The 27,126-nt window shown below is 38.5% G+C and overlaps 1 protein-coding gene across 1 annotated transcript in view; it reads left to right on the forward strand.

Annotated features, from left to right (window-relative positions):
• FSIP1 (fibrous sheath interacting protein 1) overlaps window positions 1-27,126 on the forward strand; it is a 155,554-nt gene that overhangs the window by 38,084 nt on the left and 90,344 nt on the right. Inside the window, exons 6-8 of the mRNA XM_058427928.1 lie at window positions 12,735-12,830; window positions 14,799-14,923; window positions 16,394-16,504. Coding sequence (XP_058283911.1) covers window positions 12,735-12,830; window positions 14,799-14,923; window positions 16,394-16,504 — 332 coding nt within the window. The remainder of the gene's footprint in view (window positions 1-12,734; window positions 12,831-14,798; window positions 14,924-16,393; window positions 16,505-27,126) is intronic.

A 27,126-nucleotide genomic window follows, 5' to 3' on the forward strand; every position in this document is an offset into this window, starting at 1 on the left:
GCTCTGTTTTTTAGAGTTTCCAGTTTTTCTGCTCTGTTTTTTCCCCATCTTTGTGGTTTTATCTACTTTTTGTCTTTGATGATGGTGATGTACAGATGGGTTTTTGGTGTTGATGTCCTTTCTGTTTGTTAGTTTTCCTTCTACCAGACAGGACCCTCAGCTGCAGGTCTGCTGGAGTTTACTAGAGGTCCACTCCAGACCCTGTTTGGCTGGGTGTCAGCAGCGGTGGCTGCAGAACAGCGGATTTTCGTGAGACCACAAATTCAGCTGTCTGATAGTTCCTCTGAAAGTTTTGTCTCAGAGGAGTACCCGGTTGAATGAGGTGTCAGTCTGACCCTACTGGGGGGGTGCCTCCCAGTTAGGCTGCTCAGGGGTGAGGGACCCACTTTAGGAGGCAGTCTGTCCGTTCTCAGATCTCCAGCTGCGTGCTGGGAGAACCACTACTCTCTTCAAAGCTGTCAGTCAGACAGGGACCTTTAAGTCTGTGGAGGTTCTTGCTGAGTTTTTGTTTGTCTGTGCCCTGCCCCCAGAGGTGGAGCCTACAGAGGCAGGCAGGCCTCCTTGAGCTGTGGTGGGCTCCACCCAGTTGGAGCTTCCTGGCTGCTTTGTTTACCTAAGCAAGCCTGGGCAATGGCGGGCGCCCCTCCCCCAGCCTCGCTGCCGCCTTGCAGCTTGATCTCAGACTGCTGTGCTAGCAATCAGCGAGACTCTGTGGGCATAGGACCCTCCGAGCCAGGTGCGGGACACAATCTCCTAGTGTGCCGTTTTCCAGGCCCATTGGAAAAGCACAGTATTAGGATGGGACTGACCCGATATTCCAGGTGCCGTCTGTTTCCCCTTTCTTTGACTAGGAAAGGGAACTCCCTGACCCCTTGCGCTTCCCGCGTGAGGCAATGCCTCGCCCTGCTTCGGCTCACGCACAGTGTGCTTCACCGACTGTCCTGCACCCGCTGTTAGGCACTCCCTAGTGAGATGAAACCAGTACCTCAAGCAGAAATGCAGAAATCACCCGTCTTCTGTGTCGCTGGGGCTGGGAGCTGGAGAGCGGAGCTGTTCCTATTCGGCCATCTTGGCTCCACCCACCGGTTTTGATATTTTTAAAAATAAATTTTATTGTGTATATTTAAGGTATACAACATGATATGAGATACATATATCTATAAATATATATGGTAAAATGGTTACTATAGTGAAACAAATGAACATATCACTCACCTCACATAGTTACCCATTTCCTCTCCGCAACCCCCCATCATGGGAAGAGCAGCTATAATCTACTCACTTAGCAAAAATCCTGAATGTAATACACTATTATCAATTATAGTCCTTGAGTTGTACATTAGATCTTTAGACTTGTTAGTCCTACATATCTGCTACTTTTTATCCTTTGACCTACATTTTCCCATTTCCTCCCAGTGTTCTCTCACTAGGTAATCATTGTTTTATTCCCTTTCTCTGTATATTTGACTTTTTTTTTTTTTTTGGATTCCACATATAAGTGAAATCATGATCACTCAGTATTTTTCTTTCTGTGTCTGGCTTATTTCACATAGTATTATGTCCTCCAAGTCTACCCATGTCGTGGCAAAAGGCAGGTTCTCCTTTTTTAAGGCTGAGTAATATTCCTTTGTGTGTGTGTGTGTGTGTGTGTGTGTGTGTGTGTGTATTACCATTGCTTTATCCATTCATCTGCCAATGGACACCTGGTTTGTTTCTGTATCTTGGCTATTATGAATAATGGAGCAATAAACATGGGAGTGCAGATGTCTTTATGAGGTGGTGATTTCATTTTCTTTGCGTTTATACCCAGAAGAGGAATTGCTGAGTCATATGGTAATTCTTCCTATTTTTAATTTCTTTAGAAACCTTCATACTGTTTTCCATAATGGCTCCACCAATCTGTATTCCCTCAAACAGTATACAAGGGTTCCCTTTTCTCCACACCCTCACCAATACTTTTTTTTTTTTTCTTTTTTTTCGAGACGGAGTCTTGCTCTGTCGCCCAGGCTGGAGTGCAGTGGCGCGATCTCGGCTCACTGCAAGCTCCGCCTCCCGGGTTCACGCCATTCTCCTGCCTCAGCCTCTCCGAGTAGCTGAGACTACAGGCGCCCGCCACCACGCCTGGCTAATTTTTTGTATTTTTAGTAGAGACGGGGTTTCACCGTGGTCTCGATCTCCTGACCTCGTGATCTGCCCGCCTCGGCCTCTCAAAGTGCTGGGATTACAAGTGTGAGCCACCGCGCCCGGCCCACCAATACTTGTTATCTGCTGTCTTTTTGATTATAGCTTTCCTAACAGGGCGTTATCTCACAGTAGGGTTGATTTACATTTGCCTGATGATTAGTGATGTTGAGCACCTTTTCACATTGTTGGTCATTTTTATGTTTTCTTTGAAAAAATATCTATTCACTTCGCCCATTTTTAATCAGGCTGTGTTTTCTTGCTATTGAGTTGTATGAGTTCTTTATAAATTTTGAATATTAGCACCTTATTAGATATATGATTTGCAAATGTTTTTCCCAATCTGTAGGTTTTTTTCTTTTATTGATTGTTTCCTTTGCTAGGCAGAACCTTCTTAGTTTGATGTAGTCCCATTTATTTATTTTTGCTTTTGTATTCTGAACTTTTGGTGTGATACCCAAGAAATCATTGCCCAGGGTGATATTAAGGCACTTTCCCTCTATGATTTCTTCTAGGAGTTTTATAGTTTCAGATTTTATTTTTTCATCTTTTATTCATTTTGAGTTGATTTTTGTGTATGATGTAAGATAAGGGTCCAATTTCATTCTTTCGGATGTGGAATTCCAGTTTTCCCAGCACCATTTATTGAAGAGACTACCTTTTCCCCAATGTGTCTTCTTGGGCCCTTGTTAAAACTTAATTGACTGTATATGTTTGGATTTATTTCTGGGATTTGTATTGTGTTCTGCTGGTCTATGTGTCTGTTTTTATGCCAGTATTATACTGTTTTGATTACCTTACTAATACTAATTTGATTACCTTTCTGTGTGATGCCTTCAACTTTAGTTTTTCTTTTTCAGAATTGCTTTTGCCATTTGGGGATCTTTTGTGGTTCCATATGAAGTTTAGGATTTCTATTGCTGTGAAAAATATTATTGGGATTTTGATAGGGGTTGCTTTGGGTAGTGTGGACATTATCACAATATTGAATCTTCTGATCCATGAGCATGGAGTATCCTTCCGTTTATTTGTGTCCTCTTGAATCTCTTTCACCACTGTTTTATAGTTTTTAGTGTCCAGATCTTTTACCTCCTTGGTTTAATTTATTCCTAAGTACCTTATTTGATTTTTTTTGATGCTATCATAAATGAGATTGTTTTCTTGATTTTTTAAGGCTAGGTTGTTTGTGTATAGAAATGCCACAGATTTTTATATGTTGATTTTGTATGCTTCAGCTTTTCTAAATTTATTTATCACTTCTAATAGGTTTTTTTTGGTGGAATCTTTGAGGTTTTCTACGTACAAAATCATGGCATCTGCAAGTAGAGATAATTTTACTTCTTCCTTTCTGATTTGGATGCCTATTATTTCTTTTTCTTGTCAGATTGCTCTTGCTGGTCCTTCCAGTACTGTGTTGAATAGAAGTGGTGAGAGTGGGCATCCCTACCTTATACTAGATCTTAGAGGAAAAGCTTTCTGTTTTTCCCCATTGGTTGTGATGTTAACTGTGAACTTCTTCTATACCTAAACTCTTGAGAGTTTTTATCAAGAAAGGATGTTGAACTTTGTCAAATGCTTTTTCTGCATCAATTGAAATGATCATGTGGTTTTTGTCTTTCAATCTGTTAATGTTATTTATATATCACATTGATTGATTTACATAAGTTAAACCACCCTTACCTGCCAGGGATAAATCCCACTTGATCATGATGTGTAGTCTTTTTGATATATTGTTGAATTTGGTTTGGTAATATTTTATTGAGGATTTTCACATCAATGTTCATCAGAGATTCCTGGTCTGTAATTTTCTCTTTTGTGTGGAGTCTTTTTGTGGCTCTGGTATCAAGGTGATACTGGCCTCATAAAATATGTTAGAAAGTATTCCCTCTAGCCCTGTTTTTTTTTTTTTTTGGAAGAGTTTAAGAAGTATTGGTATTAATTCTTCTTTGAGAGTTTGGTGGAATTCAGCCATGAAACCATCTGGTCCTGGGGTTTTCTTTGTGGGGAGGTTTTTAATTACTACTTCAATCTCTGTATTTACTGTAGATCTGTTCAGGCTGTCTGTTTCTTCCTGATTTAATATTGGTAGTTTATATTTTTCTAGGAATTTATCCATTTCCTCTAGGTTATCAAATTTATTGACACATAATTATTCATAATAGTTCCTTTTGATACTTTTTATTTCTTAGGTGTCTGTTGTAATTTCTTTGTTTTCATTTCTGATTCTAGATATTTGAGTCTTCTGTGTTTTTCTTAGTCTAACTTTTGTTGATTTTGATTTTTCAAAAAAACAACTCTTAGCTTTATTGATTTCCCCTTCCCTGTGGCTTTTCTGTCCTCTCTTTGATTTATTTCTGTTCTGATCTTTATTATTTTCTTCCTTCTGCTAACTTTGGGTTTAGTTTGTTATTTTTCCAATTCCTTGAAGCATAATGTCAGGCTACTTATTTGAGATCTTTCTTGTTTTATAATGTAGGCATTTGTTGCTATAAACTTCCCTCTTAGAACTGTTTTTGATATTTTTGAATTTGTTGAAATTTTCTTTATAGCTTAGTAGAAAGGTTCTCAATTGTAGGAGACATTTGGATGTGTGCATTTTTGGTTGTCATAAGGATGTGCTGCAGGGGAGAATGAGGGAACTACTGGAATTTATGCCACTATGCCAGGGGCCAAGTTTGCTAAAGGTCAGGAATTGCATAAGGAAGCTCCACACAGAGAATTGTTTTGCCTGTAATATGATTAATACCTGCAGCGAAAATTCACCTAATATATGATTAACTTTTATAAGTGTTCCATGGACACTTGAAAAGAAGGACTATTTCTCTCTGTGGAGAACAAACTGAAATATGCAAAATGTCCTTATAACTTGTCTACTTGATTTGCATTCATCTTAGAGAGTTCTGTTAAGGTCTTTCAATATAATTGTGCTTTTATTAGTTTCTGAAAACTGATTGGAATCCTTCAATATAGTAGAAAATGCATATTATTTGTGAAACCAAAAAAGAAGACCCTGAAGAAAGAGTGTATTAACATGAAATGACAAGAGGATGATTTAAAAAAGAAGCTGAGTAAGATGAGAAAGGATTACAAGGAAAAATAGGAAAAATGCACTTATTGGAGTAATGAGCATAATTAAGACTGCAGGAGAATCAAGGCAGTGAAGGATGCTCCACATCATGAAGGGATAAATACATGAGGAAATGATGAAGTAAATGATAAGGGTGGAGATAGGGAATAGGAATTCCAACTAAAAATTATAGAAATTTCTGAGAAAGTAAACTAGTATCACTATTACAGAAACAATGATCACAGGAAATTTTTCTGATTTAAAAATATTATATATGCACTATTAATGATAAAAGGCCAATACCCATATATACACAGGCAAGATTTTGAGAAATCTTACAAGCATCCAGGCCCAAATTAGAATAATCTTATTTTACCTATAAAAATGGAAGCTGAATTCAGATATCTTTCTTGCAATAAAGGAAAAATATAGTAACTAAGGATTACATATTGCTTCTGTTATTGTGGTGTGAAGACAACAGAAAGACATTCTTAGATATGGTAGAGTGGATAATTCACTGCTAATAATGTTTTTGGAATAAATGTACTTGAAAACGTACTCTAGGCAACCAGCAAATGAGTCACAATGTACAATCCAGGATTACAGAATTTGCTATATAAAGGAATTATCTGTGAGCATTATAACCAGCCAAATACAGAGGTGAACAGAAAGAAATGTATGTTTATAAATCCAAGAATTACTCTACACTGGAAGATAAGAATAACCATAGGTAGGCCTAAAAGTCCAGATTATATTAACAGAGGCTGAAAAGTGGGAGAAAAGTGAGGGTAAGTAAAACAATTCTAAATTCCTTGTACTACTTTAGAGGAGAGGCAGAAAATCATTTTTTGTTCTTGACTTTCTTCTTCTTTTTTTTTTAAGATTATTCCTTGTATTTTCTTTTTTTTTTCTTTTTTATTATTATATTTTCGGTTTTAGGGTACATGTGCACAATGTGCAGATTTGTTACTTATGTATCCATGTGCCGTGTTGGTTTGCTGCACCCATTAACTCATCATTTAGCATTAGGTATATTTGTATTTTCTTTTTTTTTTTTCTTTTTTATTATTATACTTTAGGTTTTAGGGTACATGTGCACAATGTGCAGATTTGTTACTTATGTATCCATGTGCCATGTTGGTTTGCTGCACCCATTAACTCATCATTTAGCATTAGGTATATCTCCTAATGCTGTCCCTCCCCCCTCCCCCCACCCCACAACAGTCCCTGGAGTGTGATGTTCCCCTTCCTGTGTCCATGAGTTCTCATTGTTCAATTCCCACCTATGAGTGAGAACATGCAGTGTTTGGTTTTTTGTCCTTGCGATAGTTTACTGAGAATGATGGTTTCCAGTTTCATCCATGTCCCTACAAAGGACATGAACTCATCATTTTTTATGGCTGCATAGTATTCCATGCTGTATATGTGCCACATTTTCTTAATCCAGTCTATCGTTGTTGGATATTTGGGTTGGTTCCAACTCTTTGCTATTGTGAATAGTGCCGCAATAAACATACGTGTGCATGTGTGTTTATAGCAGCATGATTTATAGTCCTTTGGGTATATACCCAGTAATGGGATGGCTGGGTCAAATGGTATTTCTAGTTCTAGATCCCTGAGGAATCGCCACACTGACTTCCACAATGGTTGAACTAGTTTACAGTCCCACCAACAGTGTAAAAGTGTTCCTATTTCTCCACATCCTCTCCAGCACCTGTTGTTTCCTGACTTTTTAATGATGGCCATTCTAACTGGTGTGAAATGGTATCTCACTGTGGTTTTGATTTGCATTTCTCGGATGGCCAGTGATGATGAGCATTTTTTCATGTGTTTTTTGGCTGCATAAATGTCTTCTTTTGAGAAGTATCTGTTCATGTCCTTTGCCCACTTTTTGATGGGGTTGTTTGTTTTTTTCTTGTAAATTTGTTTGAGTTCATTGTAGATTCTGGATATTAGTCCTTTGTCAGATGAGTAGGTTGCAAAAATTTTCTCCCATTCTGTAGGTTGCCTGTTCACTGTGATGGTAGTTTCTTTTGCTGTGCAGAAGCTCTTTAGTTTAATTAGATCCCATTTGTCAATTTTGGCTTTTGTTGCCATTGCTTTTGGTGTTTTATGTTTATATAACTTAGACTTCAAATTAAAGTGCAAACTTTCCAAATTGTTGTATAGTTAGGATTACGATTTATAAAGGAGAAAGGAAAAAAAGACAAGAAAATGAGCATTAAAAGAAAGGAAGAAAGGGAGAGAGGGAGGAAAGAGGAAGGAAGAAAGGAATGGAAGGATGGAAGGAGGGAAGGAGGGAAGCCCAAACAGGAAAACCATTAGGGTCTAACAGGAAAATCACTAATATGTCTAGTGATGTACATGTTAGGTGAGGCAATGAGTGTACTCTTTTAAACTAGCCTGTTAAAAGATACACTTTCACATTGGTTTTCTTATCATCCCTTCTTATTTCACTCAGTTCCCCCCTTCTTCCCCCTTTATTTTTATAATCCCATCCTCTTGTCTTTTTACATTCATTGGTTCTTTCCTGTGACTTACTCCTCTGGTTTCACAAATGTCATATATTTTGATATATTGAGGACGCCAACAAGTTTTTAGAAATTTTATGATTTTTTAATAATTATTTTCAAAATGTCTGCTGTCCCATTGATTACCAGGATGCTGTTTCATTTGTTTTTCATTTTTTTTCCTTCTGTGTCTTCTCATCCTCCAATGAGGTAAAATCCATCCACACCTGCCATTTACCAACAGAGCAAAAAGGCACATCTGCCTTGAGTCTGCTCATTGTTCATCTGGATGCTGGTAAAATTGTGATCAATGTTCATTGCTGATTTCTGCCTCCTTTCTGTCCAGTTGTTTTCTAAGAGCTGCAGCCTCTGAATAGATGTAGAAAGAAGTGTGACAGCAGTTGAGTAACAGCATTTGAACTGCCTCAAGAAACAACGTTGTTGCTCAAGGAGATGGGGACTCTAATTTCTGGTTGATTTTTTCCTTTTATCTCTGAGTCAAGGGGCTGCTTTGCATCTAGATCTAAGTCTGCCCCTGCGCTGTTTCAGTAGGCAAAGCTTGCATGGCTACTGATTGCTTTTCTCTTTCCCTTTCTATCATTTGTGTTGGTGGCAATTGCTTCCAGATTCTGGAAACAGATAACAGTAGATCCTTGAATGACATTGTTTCATTCAACATCATGTTTTTTTATTTTTAATTTTTATTTTTTAGAGACAGGATCTCATTTTGTCGCCCAGGCTGGAGTGCAGTGGCATGATCACTGCTCACTGCCACCTTGAATTCCTGGGCTCAAGGGATCCTCCCACCTCAGCCTCCGGAGTAACTGAGATTACAGGTGCATGCCACCATGCCCGGCTGATGTTTAAATTTCTGTAGAGATGGGGTCTTGCCATCTTGCCCAGTCTGGTCTTAAACTCCTGGGCTCAAGAGATTCCTCTCGGCCTCCCAAAGTGCCAAGATTACAGGTATGAGCCACCACGCCGGGCTCAGTGTCATTTTATTATAACATTGATGAGGAAAAAAATGGATTCCCAGCTAGGGCCACTGTCTGTATGGAGTTTGTTTGTCTTTCCCCTGTCTACATGGGTTTTCTCCAGACACTCCGGTTTCCTATCCATCTCAAAGACATGCATGTTAGGTTATCTACGTGGTTCCACTGTGAGTGAGTGTGGGTGTGTGTGAGCACACCCTGCCATGGCATCCTGTCCAGGGTGCGTTCCCGCCTGGGACTCTGAGCTGCCAAGATAGACTCTGGCCACCCGAGACTCTGAATTGGAATAAGCTGATAAAGAATTACCTTGCTTATTTTTATTAATTTTTCTTAAATGTACTTAGAGCCCACATTTGTGTCAGTGTTTAATATTACAAGTGTTTTTGTCTTTATTTAGAAGTTTAATAATGTTTTTGTAACCAGAAATGTGCCATAGAAACTTAATTCTTATTTATATTAATTAGATTGTGGTAAAATTGATTTTGTTATATGTCGTTTTGCTTAAAGTCGCAGTTTCCAAGAATCTATAGATGATGTTAAGAGAGGATTTACTATACTTGTGTATGGCATCTAAAAATTGTATGGCATAATTCAGTATTCAGAAATGAGGCTCTTTTTCCCTTTCTGTTTCTCTCTGCCTTTTCTCAGGGTGGTGTCTGGGTTCGGGAGGACGCTTGTGTAGCATCATGGCCTGGGGTGGCGGGGGGTGGCGCGCACATCTGGTCCTTACTGTTCTCTCAGAGGCATCCCGTCCTGCTTGGTCTGTGGATATGGGAAGCCAGCTGGGGCATCTGCTGACTTGTAGCTGGTCCCATTTAGCCTTTGTCATCTGCCAGCAGATGCTGATGTTGTGTGTTGTCCCTGCCACATCCTCTCTGGTGGGAGGCTCTATGCCACCCCCTCATCACGACCCCAGTCTTCTTCACAGGGGCATGTGAGAGCTTCTGGTCTCCTTCAAGCCACAGGCCAGCCAGCCATGGGGAACTGTGTGTGTGTGTGTGTGTGTGTGTGTGTGTGTGTGTGTGTGTGTTTATCTGTGACTGAGGAGAAGAGAGAGAGAGAGAGAGAGAGAGAGAGACAGACTACTTCAGCCTCTGTCTCCCTGTAAGCATGCCACACTGCCTTTGCTTCTCTGCAGCTGTCATGGGTGGGTGGAGAGCACTGTGTTCCTGTGTGCGGGGTCTCCCCTCAGTTCCAGGTGTACAGTGAGGCAGAGCTCACTCTGCCCTGAGTTTCTCCATCCTTTTCAGGTTCTCTATGCACCTCCGGGATTTCACTTCCAGGGGCTGTGCCAGGGAGTAGCTTAATACCTGTATCACTTGTGTCTACTCTAAACTCATCCCCTCTGCTAGTCTTCTAGGTCCTGTAGGTCCTTATTTGGGATGGGCTTTAATTTCTTCCGGGGGTGGCAGGAAGCAACTTAAATCACATCCTGCAATCTTCCTCTTTCAGGACTCATATTAAAAACTTGCTCAATCATCAACATTTTGGCTCATGATCTCTAAAGGGAGATTTTTTTTTTCCTTCTCACATGAATGTTTGTAGTGAAGAGAGGAATTTTTAAAATTTTCTTATTAACTTTGAATTTTGATGTAACTTCAGATTTAAAGTCATAAGAAAAGTACAAAGGATTCCCAAATACTCTTTATCCAGAGTCTCCAAATGTTAACATTTTACCACATTCTCTTTGTCTTACCCTCTCCACACAAGGGCACACATATACACACATACATGCATGATTATACATATAAATCAGGAAATGATTATTTTGCAATTATCTGTAGGCTTTACTGAAATTTTGCCAATTGTCCGTCTAATATCCTTTATAGCAAAAGGAAAATCTCAGGCTATGCATTAGATTATTGTCATACCTTTTAGTCTTGGTGTTTTATGACATAGGCATTTTTGAAGACAGTGGGCCTATTATTTTGTAGCATGTCCTCTAGTTTGGGTTGGTTTGTTTCTGCTCGTTTAGGTTCAGGTTATGTGTTTTTGGCAGGAATCCCACAAAAGTAATGGTGTCCTTCTCAATGAATCAGATCAGGAAGTGCATGATGGTGATTGTCCTGATACTCACAATGTTAACTTTGACCACTTTAGATGGAAATGGTGTCTACCAGGTTTCTCCATGGTAAAGTTACTATTTTTCCTTTGGTAATTAATAAATCATCTTGTGGGGAGATAGATAGTTTGAGGCTATGATCCTATTATTCCTCAAACTGTCACCCACTAGTTTTATCACTCATTGATGATACTTACCTGAGTCAGTTATTATGATGGTTACTAAATGGTTAATTCCATAATTTCTTCTACATTAGTTGTTTTTGAAAAAGAAGGAAGAACTTTCTAAAGGCAGACTTTTGGAATTCAGAAAATTTTTTTTTTTCCTCCAAGGGTTAAGCTCTTGCAATTGAATGCCCAACTTTTAAAACTGTTGTCTTTTAAACTCAAAGCCAATCGATGGCACCTGTGCTGTAGGTAGTACCCACCTCTCTCTGAGGCAGTGAATACCACTGGGATGATGGGCAAAGAGCCACAGGGTCACAAGAGTAATTTCAAATTTTTCTTACCACCTGCATGACACTGGTCTCGGATAGTCGCTGATCACCTGTGAGGGTTTTCCATATTGTAAATTTTCATATTTTTATGTCTTTTCAGGTGTTTTAATATAAAATTGAGTGAACTGTTATCATAAAGGAATTATGGGATAGAAAAATATATTACCACTTCAGGACGATGATGTAAATGTAACTTAAACTGATAACAAAATGTTGCCAAATCGCTGGCTTGCTGAGCCTACTTTTAATGAATGTTGAAGACCCCCTAATAATAGTGGTTGCAACAAAAAAATGAAAGTTCAAAAACAATTTTAAACCTTTTTGTTTACTAAGTAGTTTACCCCTCTCTCCCCAGGCTTACACCACAAATTTGCTTGATTAACTCATCAAAGATTGTACAGAGATTAACAGTGTAATGTCAACCACAGTTCAAAATTCATTACAATGAATTCCAAATTAGAGAATTGGAATTGATGAATTAGTGTTTGTAGCAGAAGTTTTGTGTTTTGAATTTGGTGATTGTGTGTTGAGGGTGAATGTCTCTTCTGCCTGCTTCCTTTGTCTGTATCTGGTTTGCTTTCTGGGAGAGGTGGTGGATCCTGTAATATCCTCAAGACTTCCCATGTTTTCTGAGGCAAAACCATTTCTGTGCTACAACCTGGCAGATTCTTTCACATTAGGGTATAGAGACACACTTTTAATAAAATGTTTATGTTAGCAGCGTCTTGCAAATATACAGTGTCTGAATTAGCTAATAGAGAGAACATAAAAATAAACTACATTGAAACAAAGAAGTTGAAAAACACAATATCCTATTTTCTTTATGGAAGTGCCAAGGAAATACATCAGAAAAGAAGAAAATTAACTGCTAAGAGTCTCACAAGTTATCTCTCACATTCCTTTATCTTAATGACTGATCACATATTTGAAGTCTCCACCTTGGGGACCTAAAATAAAAAAAGAAAACCATAATTATAGTTACTCAGTATGCATATTCTCTGTATTATGAACATCAAGATTTGGGTGCATTATCTCTGGAGAGTTAATGTGATATTTTAGCACACTCTTACACATCCTTTTTGTGCTTAAGTTCTAGGGAAATGCTGTTTAACTATCTTAGCTTCTGTAGTTTGTTTCATTGGCTCCTGTATGTCAATAATAGTGGTTGCAACAAAAAAATGAAAGTTCAAAAACAATTTTAAACCTTTTTGTTTTCTAAGTAGTTTACCCCTCTCTTTAATCACATAAAGGTGATTGTCATTTCTACTTGGAGGTGACATTGACATTGTCTTAAGAAATTTATGTGTGTGGAGGGGATTGAGGAACGCTGGAGAGAATATTAAATGTTATCTTTTTAAAGCAATTTTGTAGACAGCTACTTAATTTGTTTTGTGAGCATTGAACAGGTGATTTTTTAAATCAACAGGTCCTTCTCATGAGGAGGAAGACAGCTTTTCCTCAGTGTTTCATACTCAAATCCCTCCAGAAGAATATGAAATGCAGATGCAGAAACTCAATAAAGGTATATTTAAATTTGTGTGATTATACACATTTTCACAAGGGAATACTGGCTGTATACAGAAATATTCATGAATGAAATAAGTTCATGTAATTTAATCCAAAGGTAAGTGGAAGCAGGTAGAGTTCAAGATGACACAAGATTGGTTATTGTTGCAGCTAGTTGTTGAGAGTTTGTTACACCATTCTACTTTGGATGCTTGAAATTTTGTATAATAATAAAGAGTTTTTAAAAAAAGCTGGCTGGAAGTAATGAAAACCTGGCTTAAGCAAAAACAAGTCTGTGAAAATGATTTTGGTGGGAGGCAGCTTTCTTTGGTTCCCAAGAGCATATGCTGTGGTTAGTCATTCAGAGGTTGGCTCAGTTCTGCAATCCTAGAGAAGAGGCTGAGTGATCCAGCTGGGTCAGGGGCCTACCCCTGGCTCAACCAACTTGTCCAACCCAGCAAGGTTTGGGATCACTGTAGGAACATGGCAGCTATGTCAATACCAGACTGGAGAGGAGAAGAGGACATTTCTAGTGAAGACAGTTCTGGCCAGATAACCCAATGTGTTTTCCCTACTGTTATTAGAAATATGTTTTAAAGAAGCTCTGTGATAAATGTAAACATGGCTGTATTCAATTTGTATTTTTTAAATGTTGTGTTGCTTAAGAGTATATGAAACTTCAACTGAATGAATAAACAAATGTCATATTTCAACTAAAAAGACTGTATGCAACTTGAATTATGGAAAGAAGTGTTATATTTTATATCTATTAGGCCACTCACCAAAAACGTAACTCATACTTTAACTATTGGTAGTTGATTTAAAAGATAATTATGTGATTGTTAAAAAATAAAGCCCCAGGTATAAAGCATAGGTTTATTTGCCTGTAAGCTTATATAACTTAAATTTGAGTAAAATATTTTTTTTTACTCAAAGCTACTTTTGTTTGAAAAGAATTTTAATCAAGAGATCTTACTCTTTCCCTCGTTCTTTCCAGCTATTTTCATCAAAAAATTTTTAAATGGTTATATCTGTATTGACTCTTTGATAACTAGCTATAACCTGCCAATTGACTAGCTCCCTTAATCCTTTTTGTTCAGGTAACCTCCCTTATAAAACAAAATTAACTTTTATATAAACTTTGTCTGGATTGAGCTTGTGACTGGTGTTTTTTTCTTTGGTGGACTTGAATGTGGAAATGCATCCTGTTTTGTAGGATGAACTGCATGCACTATATAAGGAGACATTTCTTCTTCATGCATATTTTCAGAGCTTTAATGAAGGGTTCACATGATCTTGTTTTAAAATATTTTAATGTGACACATAGAAAACGATATTTTATAAAGGGAATATGAATCCACAAGTATTTTTCTTATTCTTATTTTGAGCACTCAGTGTCTGAATATCTCAGACATTGACTCAAGCCTCTTCCGAAAGGTCGAGGAAAATTGGCCAACTGAGATGGGCTCTAGGGGTTTGTGCAGATGGGAGCTAGGACATGGGATGCTAACTCCCAGACCTTGCTCAAAAGACAGGCGAAACAAAATGCACTGTTCAGAAAGCGTGATGGCAAATTAATAGAATAGCAGGGATGACCTAGTCTTTAGGGAAATTTTTGTTTTGTGTTAAGACTGAAATAAGAAATGTATTTTAAAGTCTCCCTAACATCAGCGGTTTCTTCTTCTCATGTCTGTCTTGAAGTTCTATTGATATTTCCCATCATTCTCATGGAATCAACAGGAAGAAGTTTGATACATGATAATGAATTACACAAGAAGTTTTATGAGAACTTCATTTGAAGCTACAGTAGCACATTTATCTTTTTAAGAATAGATCTCCATTGTATATCAGGTTTCTGGATCTGGAATGTAGAAGTTAGTTCTTCTGTGTGTTTTATTTCTTATATAAATATATGCTTAAAGTGAACTTTTAGCATAATTGACACTTTTAATTATGAAAAAATTTTGAACTTTTTTAATATTAGATTTTACCTGTGATGTGGAAAGAAATGAGTCATTGATCAAATCAGGAAAGAAACCTTTCTCAAATACAGAAAAGATTGAGCTCAGGGGTAAACACAACCGGGATTTTATTAAGAGAAACATTGAGGTATGTACTTAGAAATTCAGAAGCCAGAATTTGGGGTTAAATGAGTTGAAAAAATGGCAATAGTTTTGTTCAGTGTCTTTAAATATTTTTTCAACCATCCTAAATGTATAAATGATTGAATTAGTAGATATAATGAAAGAAAACTTTTATAAACCAGTACTTCATTATTTCTATGTTCAACCCACTACATCCTATCCTCTCCTATCTCTTTTTAAAAATGCTAGGTGCATCTATCATTTATTTCACTGTCCAGAAATAGGCTGTTTCCTGCAATTTGCAAAACATTTATTTAGATAACAGCTTTGGACAATGTTTCTCAGATTTTAAATTGCATATTAGTAAAATTTTTTTTTTTTTTAAGTAATGAGACTGATTTTGTAGCTAGTACATTTAGAACTTTGAATGGAAAATGCTCCTGGCAGAGCAGCAGGGCTGGGCTGGAGAAGCCAACTGGTTGTCCGCCTCTTTGCTGGACCTCCTGGCAGCTGGTCACTGGCCTTCATTAGCTTCTGCTTCAAGCACCTATCTTTGGTCTTACAGGCCTTGCAGCCTGTCTTTAAGGCAGACTCAAACTAAACAAGGGCGCACGGGTTCCTGGGTTAGACCAGAGTGTGAATTAATTAATTTACAACAAGAAATGTAGTGAGGAGGACAGAAGCTCTGTACACCCTTGAGCAGCGTCACTAGAAAACTGCACGGGCCAGTGTGGAGTATTGACAAGAGAGAGTTAAGTAATTTTTTACCCTTCAAGCCTGATGCATTCCCCATAAGTGGCACATCACTTCCAGGCAAACTGGATTCGTGGGTCAGCCTGCCACTGCCAGGACTGGCCTCTGGGGCTCTTGATTTTTGTGCTCCACATTCACAGGATCTTCTTCAGGAAATTTTCTCCATCTTGTTCTGTCTCTGTCTTTGCAGTGGCCCGTTGTATGTTTATTTACTGTTCAATTTTCCTAGAGTAGTAGAGTTCCCCTCTTATCCAGGTTCTTGCTAACACAGATAGCAGGTCTACCATAGATTTCTCTTTCCCCTTTTTAATAGTAACTGAATATTTAAATTCCTCATATGATGGTCTTGAAATTTAAAAGCACTTTCATTTAGTGGAGAAATACCCCAAAGAAAGTGGCAAGAAGATTTCTTCCAAATGTCTCAGCAAGTATGTTTTTGCATTTATATTTTTTATCTATAATAGAGAGGTTTGAAAACTGCTTATATTATTTTTTAATAAAATGTCTGTTGGAATGGTTAACAGGAGGGCCTGCTTATAGGGATAATATCTTTGGATATTAGAGAATGGCCCTATACAAAAATTTTGGTGTAAAATAAAATTACCTAGAAAATGTAAAATGCCTAATCTTGCAACTTTTCTCTTTGTGTATCTGTAGTGTAGAAGTCTCAGATTCCATTTTTATTTTCCTGAACTATGAATTTCTTTGACTATATGATATTTTCCATTAATAAATTCTGTAGTTGGCCAAGGAATCAAGAAACCCAGTGGTTATGGTTGACAGAGAGAAGAAAAGGCTGGTTGAGCTTTTGAAGGACTTGGATGAGAAAGATTCCGGGCTCTCCAGTTCTGAGGTACGTAAACTCTGATAGGGAACACTACAATTCTTAATTTAGATTTTAAAAAATCATATTATTGGCCCAGTATCACAAATTTACAATAATTTTTCAGATTCTGAGACTTTATTCTCTGATTTTAAAAAAACCCTGTTTTACTAACACAGGAACAGATAACAAAATAACGGAAGTTCTCACTTTTAAGTGGGAACTAAATGATGAGAACACATGGCCTCATAGAGGGGAGTGACACACACTGGGGCCTGTTGGAGAGTAGAGGCTGGGAGGAGGGAGAGGATCAGGAAAAATAACTAATGAGTACTAGGCTTAATACCTGGGTGAAAAAATAATCTGTACAACAAACCCCCATGACACAAATTTACCTGTATAACAGACCTGCACATGTACCTCTTAAAATACAACAGACCTGCACATGTACCTCTGAACTTAAAATACAAGTTAAAATTTTTTTTAAAAAATCTTGTTTTATACAATTATTTTTATTGAGGTTTTCAAATTTATTCTTGGTCAATTCATTATTGACTTTCAAAGGATTATTTATTGTCGTTCTAAGAAGTGTTTACACATTGGTTATCACAGTAACTTCTGCCTGTGATGTGATGTGCTTATTACTGATGACATATGAATGTGTTTTTCTGTCTCCTTTTCTTGTTGTCCCTAAACTGGTTTTGTGGTATTTCAGTGTAGTCTTCTTCAGTAATCCTAAAGAATTCCATCCTGTTCCTGCCCAGTTAGCTTTGAGCAGCCAGTTCCCTGGAGAGTCCTGGGGTTAAGAGGAGGGCCTGCTTATGGTGATAAGTCCAGGTGGAGACAGACTAAACTGAAAGAGGGGAACAGCATGTAATGGGGGTGAGGTGGGGCAAACGCAGTATTTATAGGGCCCGGGAAGGTCACCTAAAGAGTGCTGTGGCCCAATGTTTGCACTTGTTTACATACTAAACTTGAGGAATATTCTTTGCTTCCGTGAAGAAATACACTGTCCTATGTTCCTTGAAGCACTTAGCTCTATTGTATATCTTTTATTCCCCTGCATTTAATAAGGACATGATGGAGTGAATGCTGCTGGCACCCTGCCCATATCCCCTTTCCCTGACACCGGTCTGTGCATCCACGCCCCAGCCCTGTGCTAAGAGTGCACAGCTGTCCCCTTCCCCTGAGAATTTCCCTGAGCCAAACAGCCGAGGATATCACTCCCTCCCTACCCTAGGCCCCTTACCTAAATGTGAGATTAGCTCTGTGGTGCAGTGTGTCCTCCAGAGCTTCCCCAGGGATCAGACTGAAGCTGGTCTTCAGCTGAGACCACATCCTCTCTTGGCCCTGTGCCCTTGCCCTCGGCTGTTTCCCTCATGTCCCTGGTCCCAAAGGCACTCTCCCAGTGAATCACTTGAAGAAGAATCCTTGTCTTAGTTTCCACATCTAGGGACACAGAGATTCGGAGCGTAGTTTTTTTGCTGTAAGTCCAAAAGCAGTGCACATGCAGTGACCCCTGTGGCCCACAGGGGAGGGTGTGCCCATCCAATGGGAGCTAACACTCGATGTCTGCTGGTGGCGGCGCATGGAAATCCCAGGCCAGGCCTGCCTGGATCCTCCAATTTTTCAAGGGAAGCTAGAAATTCAGATTTTTTGTGAGAAACATTAAACTTGTAAAATGTTCACAACTGCTCCTAGTTAAAAAAGTTCTGCTGGGCAGACAAAATATCCCTCCCTTCCACCAAAAACCAAAAACATATCTACAGAATATCACAGATAATAATCCTCTAAATAATCCTTCCTGAGATGGTGAGGTCCCAGTGGGGGCTGTGTCTAGGAGCAGGTGAAGGTGTTGCTATGCCTGGGGCTGATGAAGTAGGGGAAAAGGGTGGGTGAGAGAAACTGCTAAATGCCCACATAATTCTGAGATATTTTAGCTTCGCTGATTCATGGTATAGTCATGTGCCACGTAATGATGTTTTGGTCAACATGCATATATGACAGTGGTCCCATAAGATAATGAGCTGAAAAATTCCTGTCACCTAGTGACACTGTAGGTCTATATTTTAGAGTGTGCTCCTTGTACTTATGTATAAAAAAGTGAATTGTAAAACAGCTTCAGGCAGGTCCTTAGGAGGAATTTCAGAAGCAGGCATCGTTATCATAGGAGATGACAGCTCCATGCGTGTTACTGCCCTTGAAGGCCTTCCAGTGGGACAAGATATGGAGTGGAAGACAGTGATATTGATGATCCTGACCCTGTGTAGGCCTAGGCTAATAGGTGCATTTGTGTCTTAGTTTTTCATAAAATCTTAAAAATAAAAAAAGAAAATTTTAAAATAGGGAAAAGTTTACAAAGAAAGAAAATATTTTTGTACAGCTGTATACTGTGTTTGTGTTTTAAGCTAAGTGTTATTATAAGAGAGTGAAAAAGTTAAACAAATTTAAAAGTTTTAAAAGTAAAAAAGTTACAGTAAATTAAAATTCATTTATTATTAAATAAAGAAAAATATTTTAAAATAAATTTAGTGTAGCCTAAGTTTACCGTGTTTATAAAGTCTGCAGTAGCAGCCAGTAATGTCCTAGGCATTCACATTCACTCACCACTCACTCACTGACTCACCAGAGCAGCTTCCAGTCCTGCAAGCTCCACTCATGGTTAAGTGCCCTTTACAGGTATGCCATTAAAAAGATTTTTATACCATATTTTTATTGTACCTTTTCTAAGTTTTAATATGTTTAGGTTCACAAATACTTCCTATTGTGTTAACAATCACCTACAACACAGTAACTACAAAACATGCTGTACAGATTTATAGGCTAGGAGCAATAGGCTTTACAATGTGGCCTAGGTGTGCAGCACACTCTACCATCTAGGTTTGTGTAAATACACCCGACAATTTTTGCACAATGACAGAATTGCCTGATACATTTCTTAGGACACATATCCCTGTCGTTAAGCAACACATAACTGTAATTTGTCTACTTTATTAACAAAAGCTTAGATACCAGTAAGAATTAAGGGATCTGGGTTTCATTCTGGTTTTGTTATTAATTGTGAAATTGGGTAAACTGCTACCCATGGTCTCACTGCATATCAAACTATGGCGATAGATTTTCTTTATACATTCTAGGAATGCTTTCATAATGACTTTTTGTTAATAATACTGCCTTTTGCATATTATTTTGGTTAGTATTTATGTCTCGTCTTTCTAGTTTAAGGTCATCTCTATCATTTTAGTTTTTGATCTTTTACAAGTACTATGTAGCTAGGCTTTTGCTGTTGCTTTTGTGTCTTTATCTTTGTTTCTTCATCCTTTATCTTTTGTTATTATCAATATGAGGATATTTAATTTACTCATATTCATTATGACCACATACTTTTTGAATCTTTTCTTGACATCAAACTTTATATTTTATTTATCATATTTGTTTTTGTTTATCTCCCTATCCTCTTGTGGTTTGGAAACTTAATATCCTATTTCTGATCTGGTACTGTTAACCTTCAGGTTTTAAAAATACATTAAAATGCATATTTTATTTTCAACTTCAATAATTAGTTTCTAAAATTTCATATTTTAACAAGATTGGATCTTTGGTGTACTTTCATTTCCCTTGTGTTTCGTTTTCTTTCCTCCAGGATATATTGAAATCATCTGGAATTTTAGTTCTAGAATATTACACATTTTAGTCTTTACCTTTAAAAACAGTATGCTTCTTGTATGTTAGGAATCTCTCTAAACAAAATTTAGCCAAAACTTTTAGCCACATCATTAGCTGTGTATTTGGACTCAACGAATTATTTATTTGTATAAATCATTCCTTGAATTATTTTTCTGGAACCTTTCTGAAAAATTTTGCTCCAAGAAATGGTGAAGTGTGGATAATTTTTGAGTGTTTGTGTATTCAAATATTTATTTTTTCCTCATTTGAATGTTAGCTTAGCAGATAACTAAATTCTACTTGCAAAATCCTTTTTTTCTTGAAGCATGTAGGATTTTCTCCTTATTTTGGAGTTCACAGTTTTATCAGATTATATTTGTATGTGTCTTTGAAAACATTTCAGTTCCTGCTTGGTACTTTGTAGGCTCTTTCTTTCTGAAGGTTCAAATCTTCCTTCAGCTCAGAAAATTATCTTCTGTTCTTTCTTTCTTTCAATCATCTCTTTTTTCTCCTTTTAGGATACCTATAAATGGGGTATCAGCTGAGAATGTGATTGGCTGCCACTAACAGTGGCTTAAACAGTAATGAGTTTATTTTTTTCTATTAACAAGAAATCCAGGAGTGAGCTGCTCATGTCTTTCTGTCCTCCTGTTCTACATTCCTATGTGGATTTTGTCTTTAGGTTTGCAAGATTGCTGCTGCATCTGTAGGCAGTGTGTCCATTTTCCAAGCAGACAGAAAGAGGGAAGGGTAAAGAGCAAAGAGACTCTCCTCTGAGGCTTTGCTTTTTCACTGGGGGTGGAATGGTGTCCCTATGACTTCTACCTGCACCTCACCAGCCAAGCTGTATCGCATAGCCATTTGTTCAGTATGTTGCTGCAAGTGAGAAGGGGGATTCAGGTATATGACTTTCTCTTTTTTTGTAGTAGAGATAGAAATGGGGATCATGTCAGTCAGTAGACAGTGTCTGCCACAGGTGGCTATAGGACCTCTTGGATCTCTCTTCCAGGTCTTATAACATCTTTCTCATAATCTTAATCTTTTTTGTCATTTTGTACATATGAGCTCATTCTACAGTTTTCTAAGTTGGGTTTCAACCAGTCTATTCTGCTGCTTAGCCACGCAGCTCTCTTTTGAGAGTTTTAAAGACAATTGTTTTTAGGCCCAGTGTGGTGGCTCACGCATGTAATCTCAGCATTTTGGGAGGCCAAGGCGGGAGGATCACTTGGGGCTAGGAGTCTGAAACAACCCTGGCCAATATGGTGAAACCCCATCTCTACTAAAAATACAACAATTAGCCAGGTGTGGTGGTGCACGCCTGTAATCCCAGCTACTTGGCAGGCTGAGGCAGGAGAATCGCTTGAACCTGGGAGGTGGAAGTTGCATTGAGCCAAGATTGTGCCACTGCACTCCCACCTGGGCAACAGAGAGAGACTCTGTCTCAAAAAAAAAATATTTACACTAATATTTACTGAGAGTTCTTTCTGCAAGTCCTCTTACCTGATGTGGGAGGTAAACATACAGAAATTCTAGAGTCAGATGGATGGTGACAAATGTTAGAATAGAAATTCAGAGGAAGAAGCAGTGCAGCAGGAAAAGTTTAGGAAAACTTTGAAGAAGGAACCTATTTACTATATTCTCAAATCATACCGAACTTCTTGCTGTTCTCAAATTCTCTGTGCTCTTTTAAATCTGTGTTTTCAAATGTGCCCTTTCCTTTATGAAGTGCCCCACAACCTCATCTTTGACAAATAAATGCACAACTTAAAGAAGATGACTAAAATGATAATTATGTTTTAATTTCCCTGAACTCTTGTTCTCTAGTTGTTCTTTTTAGTGGCATGCAGAATTTTTTTTTTTTTTTTTTTTTTTGAGGTGGAGTTTCACTCTTGTCACCCAGGCTGGAGTGCAATGGCAGGATCTTGGCTCACTGCAAGCTCTGCCTCCCGGGTTCAAGTGATTCTCCTGCTTCAGCCTTCCAAGTAGCTGGGATTACAGATGCCTGCCACCACACCTGGCTAATTTCGTGTTTTTAGTAGAGACGGGATTTCACCATGTTGGCCAGGCTGGTCTCGAACTCCTGACCTCAGGTGATCCGCCCACCTCAGCCTCCCAGAGTGCTGGGATTACAGGCGTGAGGCACCATGCCCAGCCGTCATGCATAATTTTATGGATGTAATCTTCTCTTGAATCTCTCTAGGACAGGGGGCTGGTACCAGTTGGGCCCATGGCCTGTTAGGAACTGGGCTGCACAGCCGGAGGGGATGAGCAGTGGGCTAGCGAGCATTACCACCTGAGCTGCGCCTCCTGTCACATTAGCCGCAGCATTAGATTCTCATAGAAGCACGAACCCTGTTGTGAACTGTGCATGGGAGGGATCTAGGTTGTCTGCTCTTTTTGAGAATCTAATGTCTGATGGTCTGAGGTGGAACAGTTTCATCCAGAAACCATCCTTTCTAACCCCATTCCCCCCAGTCCATGGAATAATTGTCTTCCAAGAAACCTGTCCCTGTTGCCAAAAATGTTGGGGACTGCTGCTCTAGGATACTTATTTAGAATTTAAAAAATATTTTCATCTATGTTGGGAACTCACACTTGCAGTGAATGGCACCCGCTAAGCTAGATGTCTCTACTACCACCCTCGCCAGTGAAATGGGTTTGCATCCGATCTCAAGTCACTCACATCTAGTAGTACTGAGTCGGGGAGTCTGGTGGTGGACCCTTAGTTACCTGCCTGAACCCTAGCTATAAAGGATGCTGGTGAAGAGCATTTTCTGTTCTGTCTTGGGAAGGTAAGATTCCTAAAAGCTAGAAGTTCCCCACACATAGCAAGGGTGTATAGAGGCGCTAGACAGATAGAAAAACATGATGCCATTTACTGCCTTTTACATATATCTTATTTCTGTAATGGCATAGTGCATAAAACATTTACATTTCTGGTGAATTTCATCTGACATGCTCTTTTAACTTCAGTGTCATTTGAAAATAATCCCATTCAGACAGAATTTAAAATTTATTAGCCACTATTTCATCATCGATTTCATAGTTTTACTTTTTTGTGATTCTTTATTATTTATCATTTAGGCTATATGGTATTGACATCACTTTTATTTAGGAAAAATTACCAGAGTTTGTGAGTAATTAGGTAATATATTTTAAAAATTATGCATAACTTTCTTTTTTTTTTAAGCTGTCCATGTTTATCTTCAAGGGAGAGCAATAGAATTTAAATCAGAACCTGGAATTCTGTCAGTTTATTAGAGTTGTGTGCCTTTAGCTAACAACCTCACTGAGGCTCAATTTCTTTTTTTTTTTTTTTGAGACGGAGTCTCGCTCTGTCGCCCAGGCTGGAGTGCAGTGGCACAATCTCAGCTCACTGCAAGCTCCGCCTCCCGGGTTCACGCCATTCTCCTGCCTCAGCCTCTCCGAGTAGCTGGGACTACAGGCGCCCGCCACCACGCCCGGCTAATTTTTTGTATTTTTAGTAGAGACGGGGTTTCACCGTGGTCTCAATCTCCTGACCTCGTGATTCACCCGCCTCGGCCTCCCAAAGTGCTGGGATTACAAGCGTGAGCCACCGCGCCCGGCCGAAGCTCAGTTTCTTTATACCAACTTACAAGTGTATTTAAAAACACTTATGACTATATCATAATCCTTATATTGATGTACTACAATCTACCCACTTTTCCCCTATTTTTAGACGTTTTATTATAAATAGCATGGCAATAAATTTTTTACCAGTCAGTGTTCTGGGTTGCAAGTAACAAAGATGGACTTTGGCTAAAGCAACAGAAAATGAATTTATTGGGAGTCTTGAGTAGTCCATAGACTCAGTGGGAAGTTTGGGGAACCAGGTTTGTACACTGGGCAGATGTCCAGGCAGCCATAAACATGGCTTTAGGAACAGCCTGGTTAGGGGCTGGGTGTCCCTGGCTCCACAGCCACCAGACATTTGCTCTCCACGAGATGCTCATTGCTGCCACCATCACTGTCCCTATTAATATTTCCCTGCACCTTTGCTTCTGTCCCTCAAGGTTCAGGGTGTTTGCTTTCGATTAGCTGAATCTAGGTCATTTGTTTGTCTTCCTGATATGAGAGGGTGGGGAGGAGTGTCTTGTCCTGATCCTCCCCTGCCAAGACTCACACACTGTTTGGTTTCACTGAAATGGACTGTGAATGCCAGGGTCAAGAGGATAAAAATATAAAAGTCTTTGTGCATAAAGTTTTTACCTATAATGCCTCTGATGATCACCTAGGGCTTAATTCCTGGTATTAACATCATGAAATCAAAATGTATGAAATAAGTTTCTTTGCCCTCTACTTGACACGTTATTCCAAATATTCTTCATGATTCTTCTGTCCTCTTTTTGCACTAATGCTTCCCTTTGTGAACTTATCCATTCTCATAGCCCCCAGGGTTTGAACCACTGTAGATATGTGGGTAAGTCAAGTGTATTTATTTAATCCCAAGTCTCTATCTTGAATTTCACGTAAACATATTTAACTGCCTAACATAATCTGTGGATATCCTAGAGGGATGTCTGCCAGTTTCAAAAGGTCCCAAACAATTCATTATCTTTCTCTCCAAACCTGCTTCTTCTATAGAATCCCTAGTTTAGATAATGTGACCACCATAACCTACTTCACAAAATCAGGAACTTGTTCTTTTTTTTTTTTTTTCTGGTAAGGCCACAACAAAGTTTATTATTTTTTAAGTCATTTATTTTAAATCAATAAATACTTTTATTTTAGGTTCAGGGGTACACATGCAGGTTTATTCTGTAGATAAATTGGATGTCACAGGGCCTTGGTGTACAGATTATTTCATCATCCTGGTAATAAGAATAGTACCCAATAGGTAGTTTTTCGATCCTCTCCCTCCTACCACCCTCTGCCCTCAAGTAGGCCCCAGTATCTGTTGTTCCCTTCTTTGTGTCCATGTGTACTCAATGTTTAGCTCCCACTTATAAGTGAGAACATGTAGTATTTGGGTTTTCATTCTTGTGTCATTTTGTTTAGGATTATGGCCTTCAGTTGCATCCATGTTGCTGCAAAGGATGTGATCTCATTCTTTTTTATGGCTGCATAGTATTCCATGGTGTGTATGTCCCAAATTTTCTTTATCCAATCTGTTGAAAGGCATTTAGACTGACTTTTGTGAATAGTGCTGCGATGAACATACGCATGCATGTGTCTTTTTTTTTTTCCTTGAGACAGGGTCTTACTCTGTCACCCAGGTTGGAGTGCAGTGATGTCGTCATGGCTCACTGCAGCTTCGACCTCCCAGGCTTAAGTGATCCTCCCACCTCAGCCTCGTTAGTATCTGGGACTACAGGTGCATATCACCACATCTGGCTAATTTTTAAAATTTTTTTGTAAGGATGAGGTTTTGTCATGTTGCTCAGGCTGATATTGAACTCCTGGGCTCAAGCCATACACCTGCCTTGGCCTCCTGAAGTGCTAGAATTATAGGCATGAGCCACTGCACCTGGCCTGTATGCGTGTGTCTTTATGGTAGAATGATTTATATTCCTTTGGGTGTATACCCATTAATGAGATTGCTGGGTTGAATGGTACTTGTGTTTTAAGTTCCTTGAGAAATTGCCACACTGCTTTCCACAATGGCTGAACTAATTTACATTCCTACCAGCAGTGTATAGGTATTTTTCTCTGCAGCTTTGCCAGTATCTGTGGTTTTTTGACTTTTTAATAATGGCTTTTCTGACTGGTGTGAGATGGTATCTCATTGTGGTTTTGGTTTGCATTTTTCAAATGATTAGTGATGTTGAGTGTTTTTTTCATATGCTTGTTGGCTATGTGTATGTCTTCTGTAGAAAATTGTCTGTTTGTGTCTTTTGCCTACTTTTTAATGGGGTTATTTGTTCTTTGCTTATTAATTTCTTTAAGTTCCTTATAGATTCTGGATATTAGAACTTTGTTGAATGCATGGTTTACAAATATTTTCTCCCATTCTGTAATTGTGTTTACCCTATTGATAGTTTCTTTTGCTGTGCAGAAGCTCTTTAATTAGGTCCCATTTGTCAATTTTTTTTTTTTTTGCAATTGCTTTTGGCATCTTCATTTTGAAATCCTTGACAGGGATTATGTCCACAATGGTATTTCCTAGGTTATCTTCCAAGGGTTTTATAGATTTAGGTTTTACTTGATTTTTGTATATGGTGTAAGGAAGAATTCTGGTTTCAATCTTCTGCATATGGCTAGCCAGTTATGCCAGCACCATTTATTGAACAGGAGTCCTTTTCCCCATTGTTTGTTTTTGTCAACTTTGTTGAAGATCAGATGGTTGTAGGTGTGTGGCTTTATTTCTGGGCTTTCTCTTCTGTTCCATTGGTCTATGTGTCTGTTTTTGTGCTAGTACCATGATGTTTTGGTGACTGTAGCCTTGTAATATAGTTTGAAGTCAGGTAACGTGATGCCTCCAGCTTTGTTCTTTTTGCTTAGGATTGCCTTGACTATCCAGGCTCTTTTTTGGTTTCATATGAATTTTTAAATAGTTTTTTCTAATTTCGTTAAAAATGTCATTGGTAGTTTGATAGGAATAGCATTGAATCTGTAAATTGCTTTGGGCAGTATGGCCATTTTAGCAATATTGATTCTTCCTATCCATGAGCATGGAATGTTTTTCCATTTGTTTGTGTCATCTCTGGTTTCTTTGTACAGTGCTTTTAAATTCTCATTGTAAAGGTCTTTCACCTCCCTGGTTAGCTGTATTCCTAGATATTTTGTTCTTTTTATGGCTATTGTGAATGGAATTGCATTCTTGATTTGGCTCTCAGCTTGGGTGTTGCTGGTATGTAGAAATGTTATTGATTTTTGTACATTGATTTTGTATCCTGAAACTTTGCTGAAGTTGTTTGTCAAATATAGGAGCTTTTGATCAGAGACTATGGGGTTTTTAGGTATAGAATCATGTCATCTGCAAACAGAGATAGTTGAACTTCTTCTCTTCCTATTTGAATGCCTTT

Source organism: Hylobates moloch, unplaced genomic scaffold (genome assembly GCF_009828535.3).
Source record: "Hylobates moloch isolate HMO894 unplaced genomic scaffold, HMol_V3 SCAFFOLD_14, whole genome shotgun sequence".
NCBI classification, from domain to species: Eukaryota; Metazoa; Chordata; class Mammalia; order Primates; family Hylobatidae; genus Hylobates; species Hylobates moloch.